Here is a 16,902-nt window from a genome sequence, read left to right as displayed (position 1 = left end):
TCTCCCTGACTTTGGGTCAGAAATGACTGACTGAGGTCCACAAATGGGAAAGCATATTGAGAGTGGAGATTTTGAAGGACTAACAACTTGTTATTCCTGTCGTTTTCTACTGCTGTGGGTGTGGATGGCAGTAGCTTTAACTTGAATTGTAGAACTTATTCTCCTCCTCCTCTCCCATCCACCTGCATTTGATTGTAAAGATGATTTGAGGAAAGGGGTTGGTTTTGGAGAAGTAGATTAAGTTGAATTTTCTTTGAGATCTTCAATTTTTGTAAAATAAAAAATTTTACTCCTATTCCACTCAAAGAACTTAAAGGAGAGATTGTAATGTTTAGTTTCCAAAAAAAATCACATTCATTTTATTAAAATTAACATGTCATTCAAACAATAAGCTACTAAACTAAGAACATTTAAAATAACTAAATGCACAAGGCATAATACATTGAGTTTAATATCTATATAATATCGGTGTGTAGATACACCATAGACAACTCTTAAGAAACTACAAAGTAGTTGTTGTAGGCATCATTTGCTCTTTCTCATGTTGTGCTCTACCTTCACAACGAGTTGCCATGATATTGCACTACCTCGAATAAGTAACGCTTCACTAATAGAGATGTGCATTTAGTTATTTTAAATATTGTCATATACACCTTTTGGCATCTCTCATATTGTGTGATTATCTTCACAACTGGGTCGTCATGTTTGCAATACCTGCCCACCCACTGATGATAGGCCAATAGCCTTGAAACATGTCTGGGTGGTGGTACTCACTGAGAATAAGTAACAATAGTCTTCTCTATTAGTGAAGCGTTACTTATTCGAGGTAGTGCAATATCATGGCAACTCGTCGTGAAGGCAGAGCACAACATGAGAAAGAGCAGATGATGCCTACAACAACTACTTTGTAGTTTCTTAAGAGTTGTCTATGGTGTATCTACACACCGATATTATATAGATATTAAACTCTTAATGTATTATGCCTTGTGCATTTAGTTATTTTAAATATTGTTATATACACCTTTTGGCATCTCTCATATTGTGTGATTATCTTCACAACTGGGTCATCATGTCTGCAATACCAGGGTACCTGCCCACCCACTGATGATAGGCCAATAGCCTTGAAACATTTCTGGGTGGTGGTACTCACTGAGAATAAGTAACAATAGTCTTCTCTATTAGTGAAGCGTTACTTATTCGAGGTAGTGCAATATCATGGCAACTCGTCGTGAAAGCAGAGCACAACATGAGAAAGAGCAAATGATGCCTACAACAACTACTTTGTAGTTTCTTAAGAGTTGTCTATGGTGTATCTACACACCGATATTATATAAACTAAGAACAATACAATGAAGTGTTAAAATTAGCCCTCACTGTGCTAATGAAACAATCCTAATGAAATGTTCTGATACAGTAAATTGCTATTTGACCATTTGGTATTAATACAAAGTACAAACAGCTTAAATACACATCTTATGATGTGCATTTAAGGTGTTTGTATTAGAATTTTTAAAATTTGAACCCTTTGGCTTTCTGATTGATTTGCAAAAGTGATAAATTTTTCTGCCAGTGCCTGATTATAATTAAAATTAAATTACTGCTCTTTCTGCTTACATAACCTTTGGAATAACAGATGTTATAAAATAAAACAAAATTATCATATTTTAAAAATGGGGGGAGGGGTAAATGTACTATTTTTAATATTTATTATAGATTCTGTTATTAAAAGCCTAGTTAAGTTAAAATGCTGTAAGTGTATTCATTTTAACTGTATGTTTAATTTATAGTGTTTCCAAGAATGACCTTGAGGAAACGATGAAAACATTTGTTAATGGATATGAGAAGTATGAAGAGGCCTTGTCACTCCTGAAAGATATGAAGGTAATTTCACTTTTTTTTATATATATAAATTTAGCACTTAAAAAATTGTTGGAAACTGCACCCATCGTCATATAGGCAGTTATACCGGTAGTTCCCAACTTTACGAGTTAATTCCTTCCTAGCGTGCACTCTTAAGCGAGAATTTATTTCCCATATACATAATGTTAAAAATAGGGGTTACATTCTCAACAATGAAATTAGTTAGCTAATTAATTTGTTTAAACAATGATTGATTTATCCAAAGAAATGAAAACGTAGCCTGTAAAATCAAGCAAATTATAATAATAAAGAAATTATTTATGACTTACAAATGTTAAAGAATGATTATTCTTCATCATCATCGACTAAATGCACACTCGTTGATCGCTCATTATTGGCTCGGCACTCATTGGTTTGTTGCACAAGGAGTCATTTTTTCTTTATAAATTTCAATAGCATGCATGAGCATTTTTTAACGGAACGCACAAATTGCAACTAACATGATTTGCGTGGAGTAAAAAAGTTTACGAAGCTTTAAAAAAAGGGAATGAAGAGAAGATTCTGGAAATTTATTTGTGTTTTTTATACAATTGAAGATTTCAGTAAAGGGGAAACGCATTTCACCATGATAACGTAAAACATCACACAATTCCCTTTTTGATGTAATTGCATTTGCGAAAATACATCGAGTTAACTACCCGTTTATAATTGCTTGCACTAACAGAAAAGCCCAATAAACTGGAAAGTACAAATCGTTTTTATTGTTTTATGGTTGTGACCTCCAGAAACATGCTTTAGAAAAATATCACAAAGGCATTCAAAATTGATTCTTATAACGGAACAATTGATAACGATGAAAGTGTAGTGCATTTTAATGATTTGAATTGGTAACTAATACAATTTACACTATAAAAACAACCTTTCAGAGAGTTATATAGTGAAAATTTCAACTTCTGAGGTCGTGGAACAAATTACCAAAAACCAATGTGTTATTGGGTTCACATTACAATATCTTCGTGATACGATGGTGTCTCTGGAATGGATTAATATTGTAAAGTGGGGGTACACTGTATCGTATAGCTACGAGCGTGGTTTGAAATGCAGTATTTGTGAATGTTTAAATTCATTTTTTGCAATTAATGTTCATATTTTTGATTTTGTTGATTGTTGAAAAAAAACAAAAAAAGGAACATGTGGTAATTGGATCTATACAGTTATAATAAAGAAGTAAGCAAAAGAGGTATGCAAACCTTTTGGCTTTATTATAAGAGCGTCCTTGGGTTCTGAGGAGATCCCTGCTGACTGGAGATGTATCTCCAGTTCACAAAGGGTGATATGAGTAATTACAGACCTGTTAGCTTGACTTCTGTTCCAGGGAAAATAATGGTTACTGGTTAAATTAGTAATTCAGGATCTGACGAGTCTGATTGTATCCTCTGGCACAGCAACAAAGAAACTAGATACAAAAATTAATTTTGACATCATATACTTAGATTTCAGAATAGCTTTTAATACTGATGCACATAAAAGACTGCTTTACAAATTGAAGCAATGCTCTATTAAGGGCAAGCTGAGAGGGAGAAGATGGAGTTGTTATCAATAGGCACTGCTCTTCTGGGATTAATGTTATTGGCAGAGTGCCCCAGGATTGTGCGTTAGAAAATGTATGGCTTTGCTTCCTTGAACACTGTTGTTTATGTATTTATTAATGATACTGATGAAGGCACATCAGGTTAATGTCTGAGTTTGCAGATGATACAAAAGTTCACAGGATAATTAATCACAGCAATCAGGGTATGCTACTGAAACAAGATCTAGGCAGATCTTGTTTATTTGAAGTAATTCAATAGTAGCTATCTTGTTGTGAAGGCAACCACATTATGAGATACAATTAAAACGATGCCTTCTACGCTACAATCGTAGCTCAAATCTATGGGTTAACTATGGTGTATTTACACCGATATTATATAGTTAATTATCAAAACCCATAAGGATTATGCCTAGTTTTTCTGAGGAGTTCAGACAGGCTGCCAGGATGGCAGCCTGTCTGAACTCCTCAGAAAAACTCATGCGGTTTTGTTAATGATATATATAGAAATGAAGGAGTTTGTTTATGCATGGTTACCCATGCATAAACAACTTGTAGTAGAAACATCATTTCTACTACCAAGGTAGTTTTAATGCATCATTTTAATTATATCTCATGTGAATACCTTCACAAGTTGCCATGGTATTGTACTACCTCGAATAGGTAACGCTTCACCTATAGAAAAGACTAATGCTACTTATTCTCAACGGATACCACCACCACCCAGAAGGCACTGTTTTGAAGCTTATTGCTTTATCATCGGTGGATGGGCAGGTACCCTGTTGTTGCAACAGTGACAATCTAGTTATGAAGTATAACTCCATAATATGAGAGATGCAGTTACTTATTTGAGTTAGTGCAATACACGCCATTTCTATACCTTGGTAGTAGAAATGATGTGTGTGTGCATTACCCTGCATAAACAAACCCCTTCATGCTCTTAGGCATTTAGCCAAGTAATATCTTTTATGTATAGGAATTTTTTCAGCAGGGATAATGATGTGATTATCTCATTATTATATACTGGTGTGCAAAATTTAAGAACCAGTCAGGTTTTCACCTGTAGCTTCTCATAGGAGTGGCCTGGATATGGGAAAAACATGCCAAAGGAACCTCGTGAGGTACAGAAATGATGAAGGAAGCAAAATGGTACAGTGGGACTTTATTCAAAAATGGCAACATAGCACTGGCTGCCATGATACAGATGCATCACTGCCAAAGATAGAAGAGGTGGTCCTCATGTTGAACATTAATTTTTTGGCCGCCCCTAATGTTGATGCAGGCTTTGCACCACCTGTCCAGAGAACAATGTTGTTGATAAGTTCTTGTGGTAACATCTTCCATTCCTCTGTCAACTGGTGAACATTTTTGTTCCCCATGTCGAGTTTCCTTTCCATTTACTCCAATCAATTAGAGGCAAATTGAAATCACCCATAATAAGAGACATTGACACTTACTTGCCTATTCCATTGGACTATGACTCTGCATGGAAAAGTACTTTAGAGCAATTGAATATGATCCAGCACAGTGCTCTGAACATAGAATATAGAAATGAGTAATATATATCAGGATATGACACTGCCTGATCCACCATGGACAAATATCCCTGCAATTTATGATGACTATTTCTAACAGTGAGGAAAGAACATCTTGTCTCCCTTAAATATCGCACAGTTACATGAAACTCACTCTGCTTCTCAATTCACAGGCCTGTAAGATCTATACAAACGGATCAAAAACTGAGACCCAAGTAGATGCAGTGGCAATCTTCCCATCATTCACAATTTCTGTCTAATTACCTGCACAATGCAGTATCTTCACTGCTGAGCTTCATGCAATAAACTTGGCTCTGGATCACATTACTGAACTTCAAATTACGCCTGCTTTAATGTATACTGACTCTCTCAGTGCTGTCTCTATCATAAATAGTAATACCAACTCCTCTCACCCTATAATAAAAAAAATCAACACTAAATTACTTGTTTGTAATGAGTCAAACCGAACTGTGATATTTTGCTGGATTCAGGGACATTGTGGAATAACAATTGCGGTCCATGAGGTTGTCACAGACATTCTCTTGTGCCAAAGCTGTACTTGCTACCTAGGAAGCTAAAACGCTGATGGAACTGATAGTCAAGTGGACCCAATTTTGGCGAAGTCCGGACAGTCTGTGACAGCCAAATCCTCTGCTTGCACCTTCACGATGGTGGGACTTTTAGTAATCCTGGGTATAACCTCCATGCACAAGAACATGGTGGATGACCACCCAGGTGTTACCCAACGTAAGCAGGGGTCGAGGTGTGGCACCCCCCCACCACATGGAGGAATGCCACCCCTCTGTGCTACAGGGCAGTACTAGGTGGTAGATGACTTTCATCAACTGGTGCAATACCACCACTTTGCTTATTGGAGGCTTGAAGTAGTGGAAACCATGTTTAGTCTCCAGAGCTAAGTTCCGGTAACTCTTCCCCAACTCTTTCATCATGCAGTATGATTGATGACTTTTGAGGTTATGATGAACATCATGGCGAGATCCAATCTTCCTTACATTTCGAGGGTACAACTCTAAAACGGTGTTTGCAGGGCGGCCACTAGTTAGTACACCGGACCGAACCTATTGGTAACTCTCTCTAGGAGGCTTCCGGATCAGCTAGTGTATAATCCTGCTACCTCTACTCTGCCAGATAGTGATGGAGGAAGTCCGAGTAGTGTGTATGCGGGGGTGGGGGGGGGCATTGTCAAGGTCACGTTATGTCAAGGATCTGGGTATATTCTTACCATGTGTATGCCATATCCAAAAATTTCATTACTTCATACAGCATGTCCTCCCCACTTTTTCTTACTATTCAATACACCATGAATTGTCAAACTAATAGAGTAAGCTTATCTGCAAAAAGATCTAAATCTCCCAAACACTTCCTAATTCTTTTCACAAATATACGTGGTCTCAATTCTAATCTCAATGATGTCCATTTACTCTTGCAGTCTGCCGAACCCCATGTACTTTTTCTGACTGAATCTCAGTTATCGGTTGATTCAACTACTACTCATCTCAGTTGCCCAAATTATTCGCTATATGATTCCTTTCGCCTCAAAGGTGGTACTTATGCATATGTCCATTCTGATATTCCCTGTCAGAGACTTGATAATTTGGAATCTCCTCTTTTTGATCTTCTCTGGCTTAAAATCTCTCTACCTCATTGTGTCAAATTCATCTGTTGTCTCTACCGTTCTCCAAACTCCACTGATCACTTGGAGCTCTTTTTCTCCAGTCCAACTTTCCTAACAGTGAGGTAATTTTCCTTGGTGATTTTAATGTTCACAGCTCCAGCTGGCTACCATTTTCTAGTCACACCGACCCAGCTGAATGAGATGCTGAGGCTTTTGCAATTACTACTGACCTTGCACAGATTGTTCATTTACCTACAAGAATACCGGACAATCCTAACATACAACCAACATGCTTGATCTTTTTCTCACAAACAACCCTTCTAAGTACATGGTCGAAGTGAGAGGTCTTTTAGGCACCTCAGATCATAACTTGGTGATTGTCTCTTCTCCAATGGAGCCTTTATCTCATGGCTATTCCCAACCTCGTATTGTTTGGCATTACAAGAATGCAAAATAGGATGACCTGCGAGATTGATTTCTTTTCTTGGTCAGATTACTGTTTCAAAACAATATTTGCTCAGATCGTGTCAGTGAAATTATTCTTGGTTTTCCAATAAATGTGCTAAAGCTGTTCAAGAGAAGAATGTTGCATATCGTAATTGGCTTGTTTCCAATTCTTCAGTGTCAATTTCTGCCTATACCAAAGCTCGCAACAATTGTAAAGCAGTTATTAATCAGTCCAAACTAGAGTTTGAACAGGCTAAGAGTAGAAAACTTGCTTCTTGCCCTAATGGTAGCCGAGTATTCTGGTCTCTTTTCCAAGCTATTGGCTGCAACTTTTGCCATCTCTGCTCCTACCTCTGTCCAAACCAGATGGTTCTGTTGTCACTTCAGCCAAGGATAAAGCTGACCTGCTAGCATCCCATTTTTCTTCCAACTCATGTATTATCATCTTGTTAAAACACCTCCCACTATCCCCAACACGCTCCATTCAATGCCTCCTGTGGTCTTCCATCAAAAGGATGTCAGAAGAATTTTGACGAATCTTAATGCTAAGAAAGCTCCAGGTCCCGATTGTATTTCTCCACTTGTTCTAAAAACCTGTGCCCTGAACTTACTACTGTTCTTTGCCGACTTTTTTCACTTTCTTATTCCAAAGGTGTTTTTCCTTCTGCTTGGAAATTTGCTCATATCCAGCCAGTTCCTAAAAAAACGGTGACAAATCCATCCCATCCAATTATCGTCCCACTGCAGTTATTTCTACTCTTTCTAAAGTAATGGAGAAATCAATTAACTGCCAACTCTTAAACTACCTAGAAATCTTCCCGTCTGATCAACGATCGCCAGTATGGATTCCGTCAGTGTCGATCCACAGGTGATATTCTGGTTTATGTTACCCATTTATGGACTAATTCAATGGAAAGGTTTTGGTGAAACACAAGTAGTTGCTCTTGACATCTCAAAGGCTTTTGAACGTGTTTGGCATAAAGGTTTCTAAACAAGCTTCCATCTTATGATTTACCAACTGTTTTTGTAATTGGTTATCCAGTTTTCTCTCTGATCGCTCAATGACAGTGATGGTAGATGGCTCTCTGTCTTCTGACTTCTCCACTAATGCCGGTGTCCTCCAGGGTCCAGTTCTTTCCCCCACTCTTTTCCTCTTGTATATTAATGACCTTCTTCCATTGACTGGAAATCCTATCCATAGTTTTGCTGATGATAGCACATTGCATTCCACTTTCATTTTGAGAAACCTTGCCCTCTCAGTCAGCTTCAACTTTCGAAAATCTGCTACCAATTCCTTAAATGCCGATCTCCAGGTAATTCTCCAGTGAGGCAAAGACAACTTAGTTCATATCAATCCTTCTAAAACTCAGTCTTGTCTTATATATCGCAAAAAGGATTCTTCTGCTCGTATGATTATCTTGGTGACACTCCGATTTCTAGGCAAAATCATATGTCTCTTTTGGGGATTACCCCGACTCTCTCTTGGCACAAGCATTTTACAAATATTGCTTCCTGTGCATCTAAAAAACTTGGTTTTCTCTTTTGCTCTCGGCGTTACTTTTCTTCAAACAGCTGTTCACTGTGTACAAATCGCAACTCTACCCTACCGTGGAATATTGGTTCCACATCTGGGGTGGTGCCCCCAAAACCTCTCTTAGGGTTCTTGATTCCATTCAGAAGAGGGCATTTAGGTTAATTAATGATTCATCTCTAACAGAGTCTCTCCACTCGCTGTCTCATAGACATACTGTTTCTGCTGCATGCCTTTTCTACAGATGTTTCCATGGGCACTGTTCTTCTGAATTGGCTTCTGTAATTCCCGCTCTCTCTTTCAAAACAGTCTGAACACATGCTGCCACCAGCCAACATCCATTTACTGTTCAACTTCAAACTCACAGAACCAACTTTTCATCTTCCTGATTTATTCATTCAACTGCCGTTTTCTGGAACAACCTTCCTTCATACGTATTTCCTGAAAATTACAGTCTACAGAAGTTCAAGTCCAATGTCAACAAATATCTTCTTTCGTCTTCTCAACTTCCAACCCAAGCACAGTACTAAGTACTATAGGTTCTAATACCTCTCGTGTTTGGGGTTTACATAAAAAAAAAAAAAAAAAAAAAAAAAAAAAAAACGGAAATGAAAGAGCAGATCTTGAAGCCAAACAACCAGATAATACTCTTTTGCAGACTTTTCAAACTCCATATACCGATTATAAACATATTATCTGTAAAGCATGTTGCAATAGCTGGTCACTAACCCGGAGAGGTTATCCAGAAACAAACTATACCAAATAAAACCAGAACCAAATCTGTGGCTCTCCAGCTTCCAGAAAAGCAGACGAAAAGAAAACAATTTTAGGAAGGCTAAGAATTGGGCTTACACCTCACTCATCTGTATCTATTAACTAATGACAGAGCTCCCTAGTGTACATCATGTCAAGTACAACTGATCATTTGCTATTTGTTAGTGGACTGTCGCCACTTTCAAATCATCTGCTTAAACACCTTTAAATCAATTGCTAATACCCAGTCATCAATAAATTTATTGCAGATTCTGGGAGATGATCCTAATAAAGAAGAACAATTGACTTTCCTAAATCGTATAGGAATATACCATAAAATATAGTTATTACAATGAAGATGATATTTCGTATTCACCATCAAAAGACACAATATGGCCCTAGCAGCTTACGTGTCGTTAAACTCAACAACAACAGCTTGGGGAAAAAAAGCTTACATCAGTGTCCCCAAAAAAAATGCTCTGGAAGGCCAGAAAAAATATATATATACAAAAATAACCCTTGATGCATTAACGTTGGGTCAGAAATATCAAGGAACTTCAAAACATCAAAAAGCATGCTACCGTTTATCCCCCACCTTATTCAAGTTGTACCCGGAAGTGACTGTGGAAGCTTGGTCCCAAAAATGGAATTATCAATGGAATTATATGTGGATCAAAACATTCACCTTTCAAATCTTTTTTTCGGCAGTTGAACAGGTACTGATTGCAGAGCATGCTAACTATATTTAGAAAGCTGCTGGAACAATATAAAATATGGGATTTGAGAATAAACGGTAGCATTAGTTGAGGTATACAATTCAAGAAAGCAAGCTTATGCAGCATCAGTCAAAAAAAAAAAAAAAAACCCTCCCATTTCACTCATCTGTTCATTCCAAATGCTTATCCAGCTCAGCCTTAAATTTATTTAAGCTATCAACTTCCATAACAAGAGGTAGAAGTATGTTTCAGCAATCAACTACTACTATCAACTACATGCTGGCTGATGGCAAATTTCTGCACATCTATTCTATAACTGTCTCTCTTCAGTTTGAATCTGTGCCCCCTCAGGTTCTTAATCTGAATAAGAGGAAGAATCCCATCAGCATTGAGCTTGCTCAACCCGTTCAAGGCCTTATACACTTCAATCAGATCACCTCGCGTGGGAGGTGGAGAATGAAAAAGGTCGCGGGTTCGAATCCCTCCTTGGGCTTGGATCAAAGTACTGCAAAAACCTTGGGAGGTGCATTATGGCCACAGAAGCCGATGCACCAACAACTACCAAAAAAAAAAATAAATAAATAATATCCTGTGCTTTGCATTTGTCAGTTTTAAACTTCTCAGTCCATTTGCCCAACTTATCTAGATCCAGTTTTTGCAGTAGCATAATGTCTTTACTATCATTAAAAACCCTGCCAACCTTTGTATCATCTTCAAACTGGAACATCAAGCCCGATATACACTCATCAATATCGTTGATGAATACACAAAACGACAATACGCCCAGCACCAAACCCTGGGGAAATCCACTAATAACATTAGTCCACAAAGAGCAGTGTCCGTTGATTACCAATCTCTGTTGTCTCTCACTCAACCATCCCGTTAGCCACTGTAGCAACTTGACCTTAGTGCCATACCATTCCAATTTGTACAGCAGCCTTCCATGTGCAACTGTATCAAAAGCTTTCCCGAAATTCAAGTATATGATATCAAAATTAATTTTTGCATCCAGTTCCTTTGTGACCAAGTCATTTAGTATCCAATCAGATTGGTCAGACAAGAGCTCCCTTTAACAAACCCATTCTGTGTCTTAACTACTACTGCAATCTTGTCTTGATGATCCTCCAATGCTTCTTTAACCAGTGACTCCATTATTTTCCCTGGAACACAAGTTAAACTAACAGGTCTATAGTTACTTGTGTTACCTTTTGACCCCCTTTGTTAATTAGGGATACATTTGTGCACCTCCAGTCCATGGGGACCTCCCCTGAATCTAAGGAAGCTCTCATAATTATGGCTATTGGGTTTGCTTACTTCCTTTGCTGCCTCATTTAATATAACTGAATAGATCCCATCCACCCTAGGTGCCTTCCTTATATTTAACTTCCACACTTTCTCCTCCACTTGGCCCCAAGTGCCAAGCAATTTTGTGATCAAGTGTCTTTGCCAGTTAATTTGCACTCTCTTGAATAAATAAAATCATCTTCTTTATTTAAGCGTTACACTAACAATCGATTAAATAAACTTCAGTAAAGAAATCAATTTAACTTGAACAGGAGGAAAAGTAACCTTCTTTCTTTTTTCTTTTTATTTTGCATATTACTACTAACCCACTACTTCTTGGTCACAAAGGCGGCACTGCTCCTGCCTCCACGTGGCGGGGCCGGTAACCTGGAGGGGGAAAGGTCTCCCTTCCAGGGCGAATGGAGCAAGAAGTCCATAAAACCCAGAAAAGCACCAGGTACATAGAAAAAACCTTGACAATGCAAGAACAAGAGGAGTCTGGTTCTGTAGCAGCAAAATGTCAAAAGACTGACGTAGGCAGAATCCGAACTCCAACTTTCTTGATTATTAATTCAACTCAAGAACAACCAGTTGGAAAACTCTCTCCATTTCTAGTGCAGAAATGCCTAGAAAGCACAATAGGTACTCCCAAGACAGTTCGTTGTCTAAGATCAGGTTGTTGGAGCTACTAGTTAAAGTTGCCACTGCTCGACAGGCTGAACAACTACAAAAACTGAAAACTTTTGGTGGAACTTCTATCACCATTTCACCCCACGTTTCCCTGAACACGTCAAGAGGTGTCATCACTGAATGGGACCTCATGAACGTGTTAGATGAAGAACTAAAACAAGAATTACACGACCAAGGAATCATTAATGTCAGAAGAATTATGACAAAGAAAGACGGCATACTAGTTCCTACACGGAACATAATACTTACTTTTGACAACCCCAAGCCACCAACAGTGATAAAAGCAGGCTATCTTAACTGTCGAGTTAAACCGTATATCCCGAACCCATTACACTGCTATAAGCGCCAGAAGTTTGCACACTCACAGACAGTCTGCAGAGGAGTAGCTGCCTGTGCCATGTGTGGATCCACTGAACACATTAGTACTGACTGCACAGCCACAAGACCAATCTGTCTTAACTGTAAAGAGGCACACCCAGCATATTCCAAGGAGTGTTCCCTTTGGAAGCGTGAAAAAAAGATACAGCGGTCCAAAACTAAACATAACGTAACCTACCAAGAGGCTAAAAAATCCCTACCTGTTCCAAATTTTAATAAGCCCAATTATGCACAAATAACTACAAAACACATATCAATTTCCACCCAAACGGAGGTAACTATACCACCAAGTAAATCACTAGCTGAATGGGCAAGGTCACTGTTGTCCCCAGTACCAACACACCAAATGAAAAACAAACAAAGCAAAGCCATAAATACGCCAATCTCAGTACAACCTGATGCCATTCAACAGAATACCACAGTATCTACTACTTCTGACTCAAACCAAACAGAATACATGGACTCGGAAGACAATTTAAATCACGACAAACAGGTTCTAGAACTGTTCACCAATGAGGATATGGATACAGGGAAACCTTATTTCCCAAAGAAGAGGAAAGGTAAACTTGAGCGAGGCAAATCTTCTGTCCCTCAAAAAGAAGTCGAGGGTTCCACTAAACCCAAATAATGCTTACTTTCTTACAGTGGAATTGCAGAGGCTATTGTAGTAATTTGTCTGACATCCGAGATCTCCTTTCACAATATCACCCTGTTGCCTTTTGCTTACAGGAAACCAATCTTACACCAAATATAAATGTTTCCCTTCTGAAATACATAATACATCATCAAGATCATGTTGCACAAAATCCGAACAATCCTGCCCATGGAGGAGTAGCACTGATCATCAACCCCAGATACCCTCAAGGCGACTCCTGCTAAAAACAAACCTTGAGGCAGTTGCTGCACGAGTTAATATTAACTTTGATTTAACCCTAGTCTCATTATACTTGCCACCTAACCAAAATATCAGCTATGCCGACTTAGAAGAATTAGTGATACAACTTCCCAAACCCTACTGTATCTTAGGGTTTGGGAAGTTGTGACCTCAACAGTCACCATCCGCTGTGGGGAAACCACAAATTGGGCAAGCGTGGACAAACCATTGAAAAACTATTTGATCAACAGAATCTGTTAACTCTCAATAATGGGGCTCGCACCTATATACACATCTTCCAACGGGATCTACATCAGCTATTGATGTCTCTCTATGCACAGCAACCATATATCCTCTATTTGAATGGACTATTCACAGCAATCCGCTGGGCAATGATCATTATCCTGTGATATGTCGCATTGACACAAGCATTCCCCACCTTTCTTATCGGATCTACATCAGCTATTGATGTCTCTCTATGCACAGCAACCATATATCCTCTATTTGGATGGACTATTCACAGCAATCCGCTGGGCAGTGATCATTATCCTGTTATATGTCGCATTGACACAAGCATTCCCCACCTTTCTTATCGGATCCCCAAGTGGAACTTATCCAAAGCTGAATGGGATGTGTACAATCAGCTAGCAATACTAGAAGAAAACCAGATCCAACAAACATCCATAAACCTGACAGTAGAATACATATCTAATCAAATACTGCAGGCAGCAGACAAAGCAATTCCAAAGCAATCCACAAAAATATCGGCCAACTCAAAAGTGTGGTGGAATGAAGAATGTAGTGCAGCTGAAAAACAGAAGAACAAAGCATGGAATATCTTCTGGAAGTTCCCAACAACTGAAAACCTCATTCGCTTTAAACAGGCAAGAGCAAAGGCAAAACGAGTCAGGCAGACTAGCAGAAGGGAAGCGTGGAGACGCTTCATCTTAATCAAAGGTCAATGGCCGTGATATCACAAACAATAGATCTTTCATGAAAATATCAGCTGCAACATCATACTCGCAATATTTTCAGGCACACAAAGCACAAGCTGAAAAAAACCATATCAATTTTGAATCAGCATCAATTTCTGCATACAATCTCCCTTTCACAATGTCAGAGTTGCATCATGCTCTATCGGCTGCTAAACTCAGTGCAGCAGGGCCAGATGGAATCCACATCATCATAGTAAAACTCACCGAACCGGCTCTCAAGACTCTGTTACTCCTCTATAACAGAATATTCAAAGAAAACACGTTCTCCGACAAATGGCATCATGCGTACATACTGGCTTTTCCAAAACCAGGCAAAGACCCTACAAATCCGCAACATTATCGACCTATTGCACTCACTAGCTGTATGAGCAAGGTCATGGAAAAAATGGTCAATGCCCGATTAACCTGGTTTATAGCTCAAAATGAACTCCTAAATCCTGTGCAATGTGGTTTCCAGGAAGGTAGATCCACTCTTGACCTTTTGATCAAGACAGAAATAGACATTTGTGATGTTTATTTCTGTCTTAATCAAAAGAAATTCTTCGTCTGAAAAGAACATCTTGCAATGGTCTTCTTTGACATTGAAAAAGCTTTTGACACTTCTTGGAGATATGGTATTATGTGAACCCTATACGATTTGGGATTTCATGGACACCTATTACAGTTTATCAGAAACTTCCTGCATTGCCACTCATTTCAAGTTAGAGTTCACAACCACTTATCTTCAAAATTCATCCAGGAAGAAGGAGTACCACAAGGGTCAGTGCTAAGTGCCACTCTCTTTAGTATAATAATGAATTGAATAACACATGACCTACCACAAACAATATCCACTACCCTGTACGCTGATGACTTCAGTATCGCCTGCCATTCGCCTAACATGCGAATGATAGAAAGACAGTTGCAATGTGCCATCAACAAAATAGCTAAATGGTCCCAAAACAATGGATTTCGTTTCTCACACCAAAAAACAGTTGGGATACACTTCTGTAGGAAGCGTAACCTACACCAACATCCGGAACTTAGACTAGAAAATCAATTCATACCAGTGATCCCTGGTGTCCGCTTTCTGGGTCTGATATTCGACCAAAAACTCACTTTCCTTGATCATATAAAAACGCTCAGGATTAACTGACTTAAAAGGCTTAACATTTTAAGAGTTCTATCGGGCACACCGTGGGGAGCCGACCATTACACGCTGCTACATCTCTACCGTGCATTAATACAGTTATGTCTGGACTATGGTTCTGTCGCGAGGCTCTGCTAGACCAAGCTCTTTACATTGGCTTGATCCTATACACCACAGCACTCTTCGTCTTGCACTGGGGGCGTACTGTACATCACCGGTTCAGAGCCTATATGCCGAAGCGCATGAAACACCCTTGCAGCTACGCAGACAAATGCTTTTATTAAATTATGCCGCAAAACTCAAAGGGCATCCAAACCACCCCACTTGGAACAGTGTTTTCTATCCCAAATGGGAAAACCTTTATAGAGCTTACCCATCTATAAACCCACCAACCGGGATACGTCTTCGCTCACTACAAGTTGACTGGAAAATTGACCTGAGTAAAATACAGCCCACTACCTCTCATACAGTTCCACCTTGGACATACTACGCATACCACCATGCGACTTTTCATTGACAGCCTGGGGAAAAAACACCTTATCCCAACAGAACATACTGCAAATGTACACCGCACTGAGAACCCAGCACGGCCAGTACACACCAATTTACACAGATGGATCTAAAACTGAAAAGAATGTTGGTGCAGCAGCAGTATTTCCTAACATCACTATGTCCAAAAACTCCCCACTGAATGTAGCAGCTATACTGCAGAACTCTGTGCTATCCACATAGCCTTAAACTACGCACTCTTAAGAACTAGACTGCACAGCGTTATTTATACCAACTCCACTAGTGCTATCCAAGCTATACAACACAATACAAAAAATGATAACCCCTTACTTAGACAGATCTGGAATACTCTGACTAAATTAAACCAGAAGAAACAACAAGTTCTGTTGTGTTGGATCCCTGGTCACGCTGGAATTTCTGGAAATGAACAGGCCGATCTAGCTTCCAAAACTGCTACCGATCCTATAGACCAATCCTTCACTACACCTGCATCTGACTATAAGTACATTATAAATAAACGATGCCGTGAACAATGGCAAAATATCTGGCAGAATCAAGTCAACAATAAGCTACTTGGCATTAAAAAAGCTCTAAAACCATGGAGATCTAGTATACGTGAGAACCGACGTGAAGAAGTCGTTTTAGCCCAATTAAGGACAGGCCACATGCACCTGACACATCTTTATTTGCTTGCAGCCACTGACCCACCACTGTGTACAAACTGCAACACTCAGCTCACTGTCCACCATCTACTTATTGATTGTCCCAAGTACAGTACTGAGTGACATGCTATGTTTATCTCATTTCCCACGACGAACATCTCTCTCAGCATTTCTGACCTACTAGCAGACACACTACATATGATCAAAATATTTGATTTCCTCAAACAGATAAAACTATACAACACGATATAAACTTGAATAACATCTATACAGATAGAACTATGTATTTAACATCACCATAGTTAGGAGCATTA

At 38.9% G+C, this 16,902-nt stretch overlaps 1 protein-coding gene across 1 annotated transcript in view; it reads left to right on the top strand.

Annotated features, from left to right (window-relative positions):
• LOC150080054 (uncharacterized) overlaps nucleotides 1-16,902 on the top strand; it is a 559,273-nt gene that overhangs the window by 357,551 nt on the left and 184,820 nt on the right. The window contains exon 16 of the mRNA XM_090381984.1: nucleotides 1,788-1,881. Within this exon, the coding sequence (XP_090238110.1) occupies nucleotides 1,788-1,881 (94 nt within the window). The remainder of the gene's footprint in view (nucleotides 1-1,787; nucleotides 1,882-16,902) is intronic.

The sequence above is a fragment of the Mastigoproctus giganteus genome, chromosome 9 (genome assembly GCF_048544385.1).
Source record: "Mastigoproctus giganteus isolate SK-2022 chromosome 9, ASM4854438v1, whole genome shotgun sequence".
NCBI lineage: Eukaryota > Metazoa > Arthropoda > Arachnida > Uropygi > Thelyphonidae > Mastigoproctus > Mastigoproctus giganteus.
Note: the sequence above shows the minus strand (reverse complement) of the source record. Positions and strands in the feature narration are given on the sequence as shown.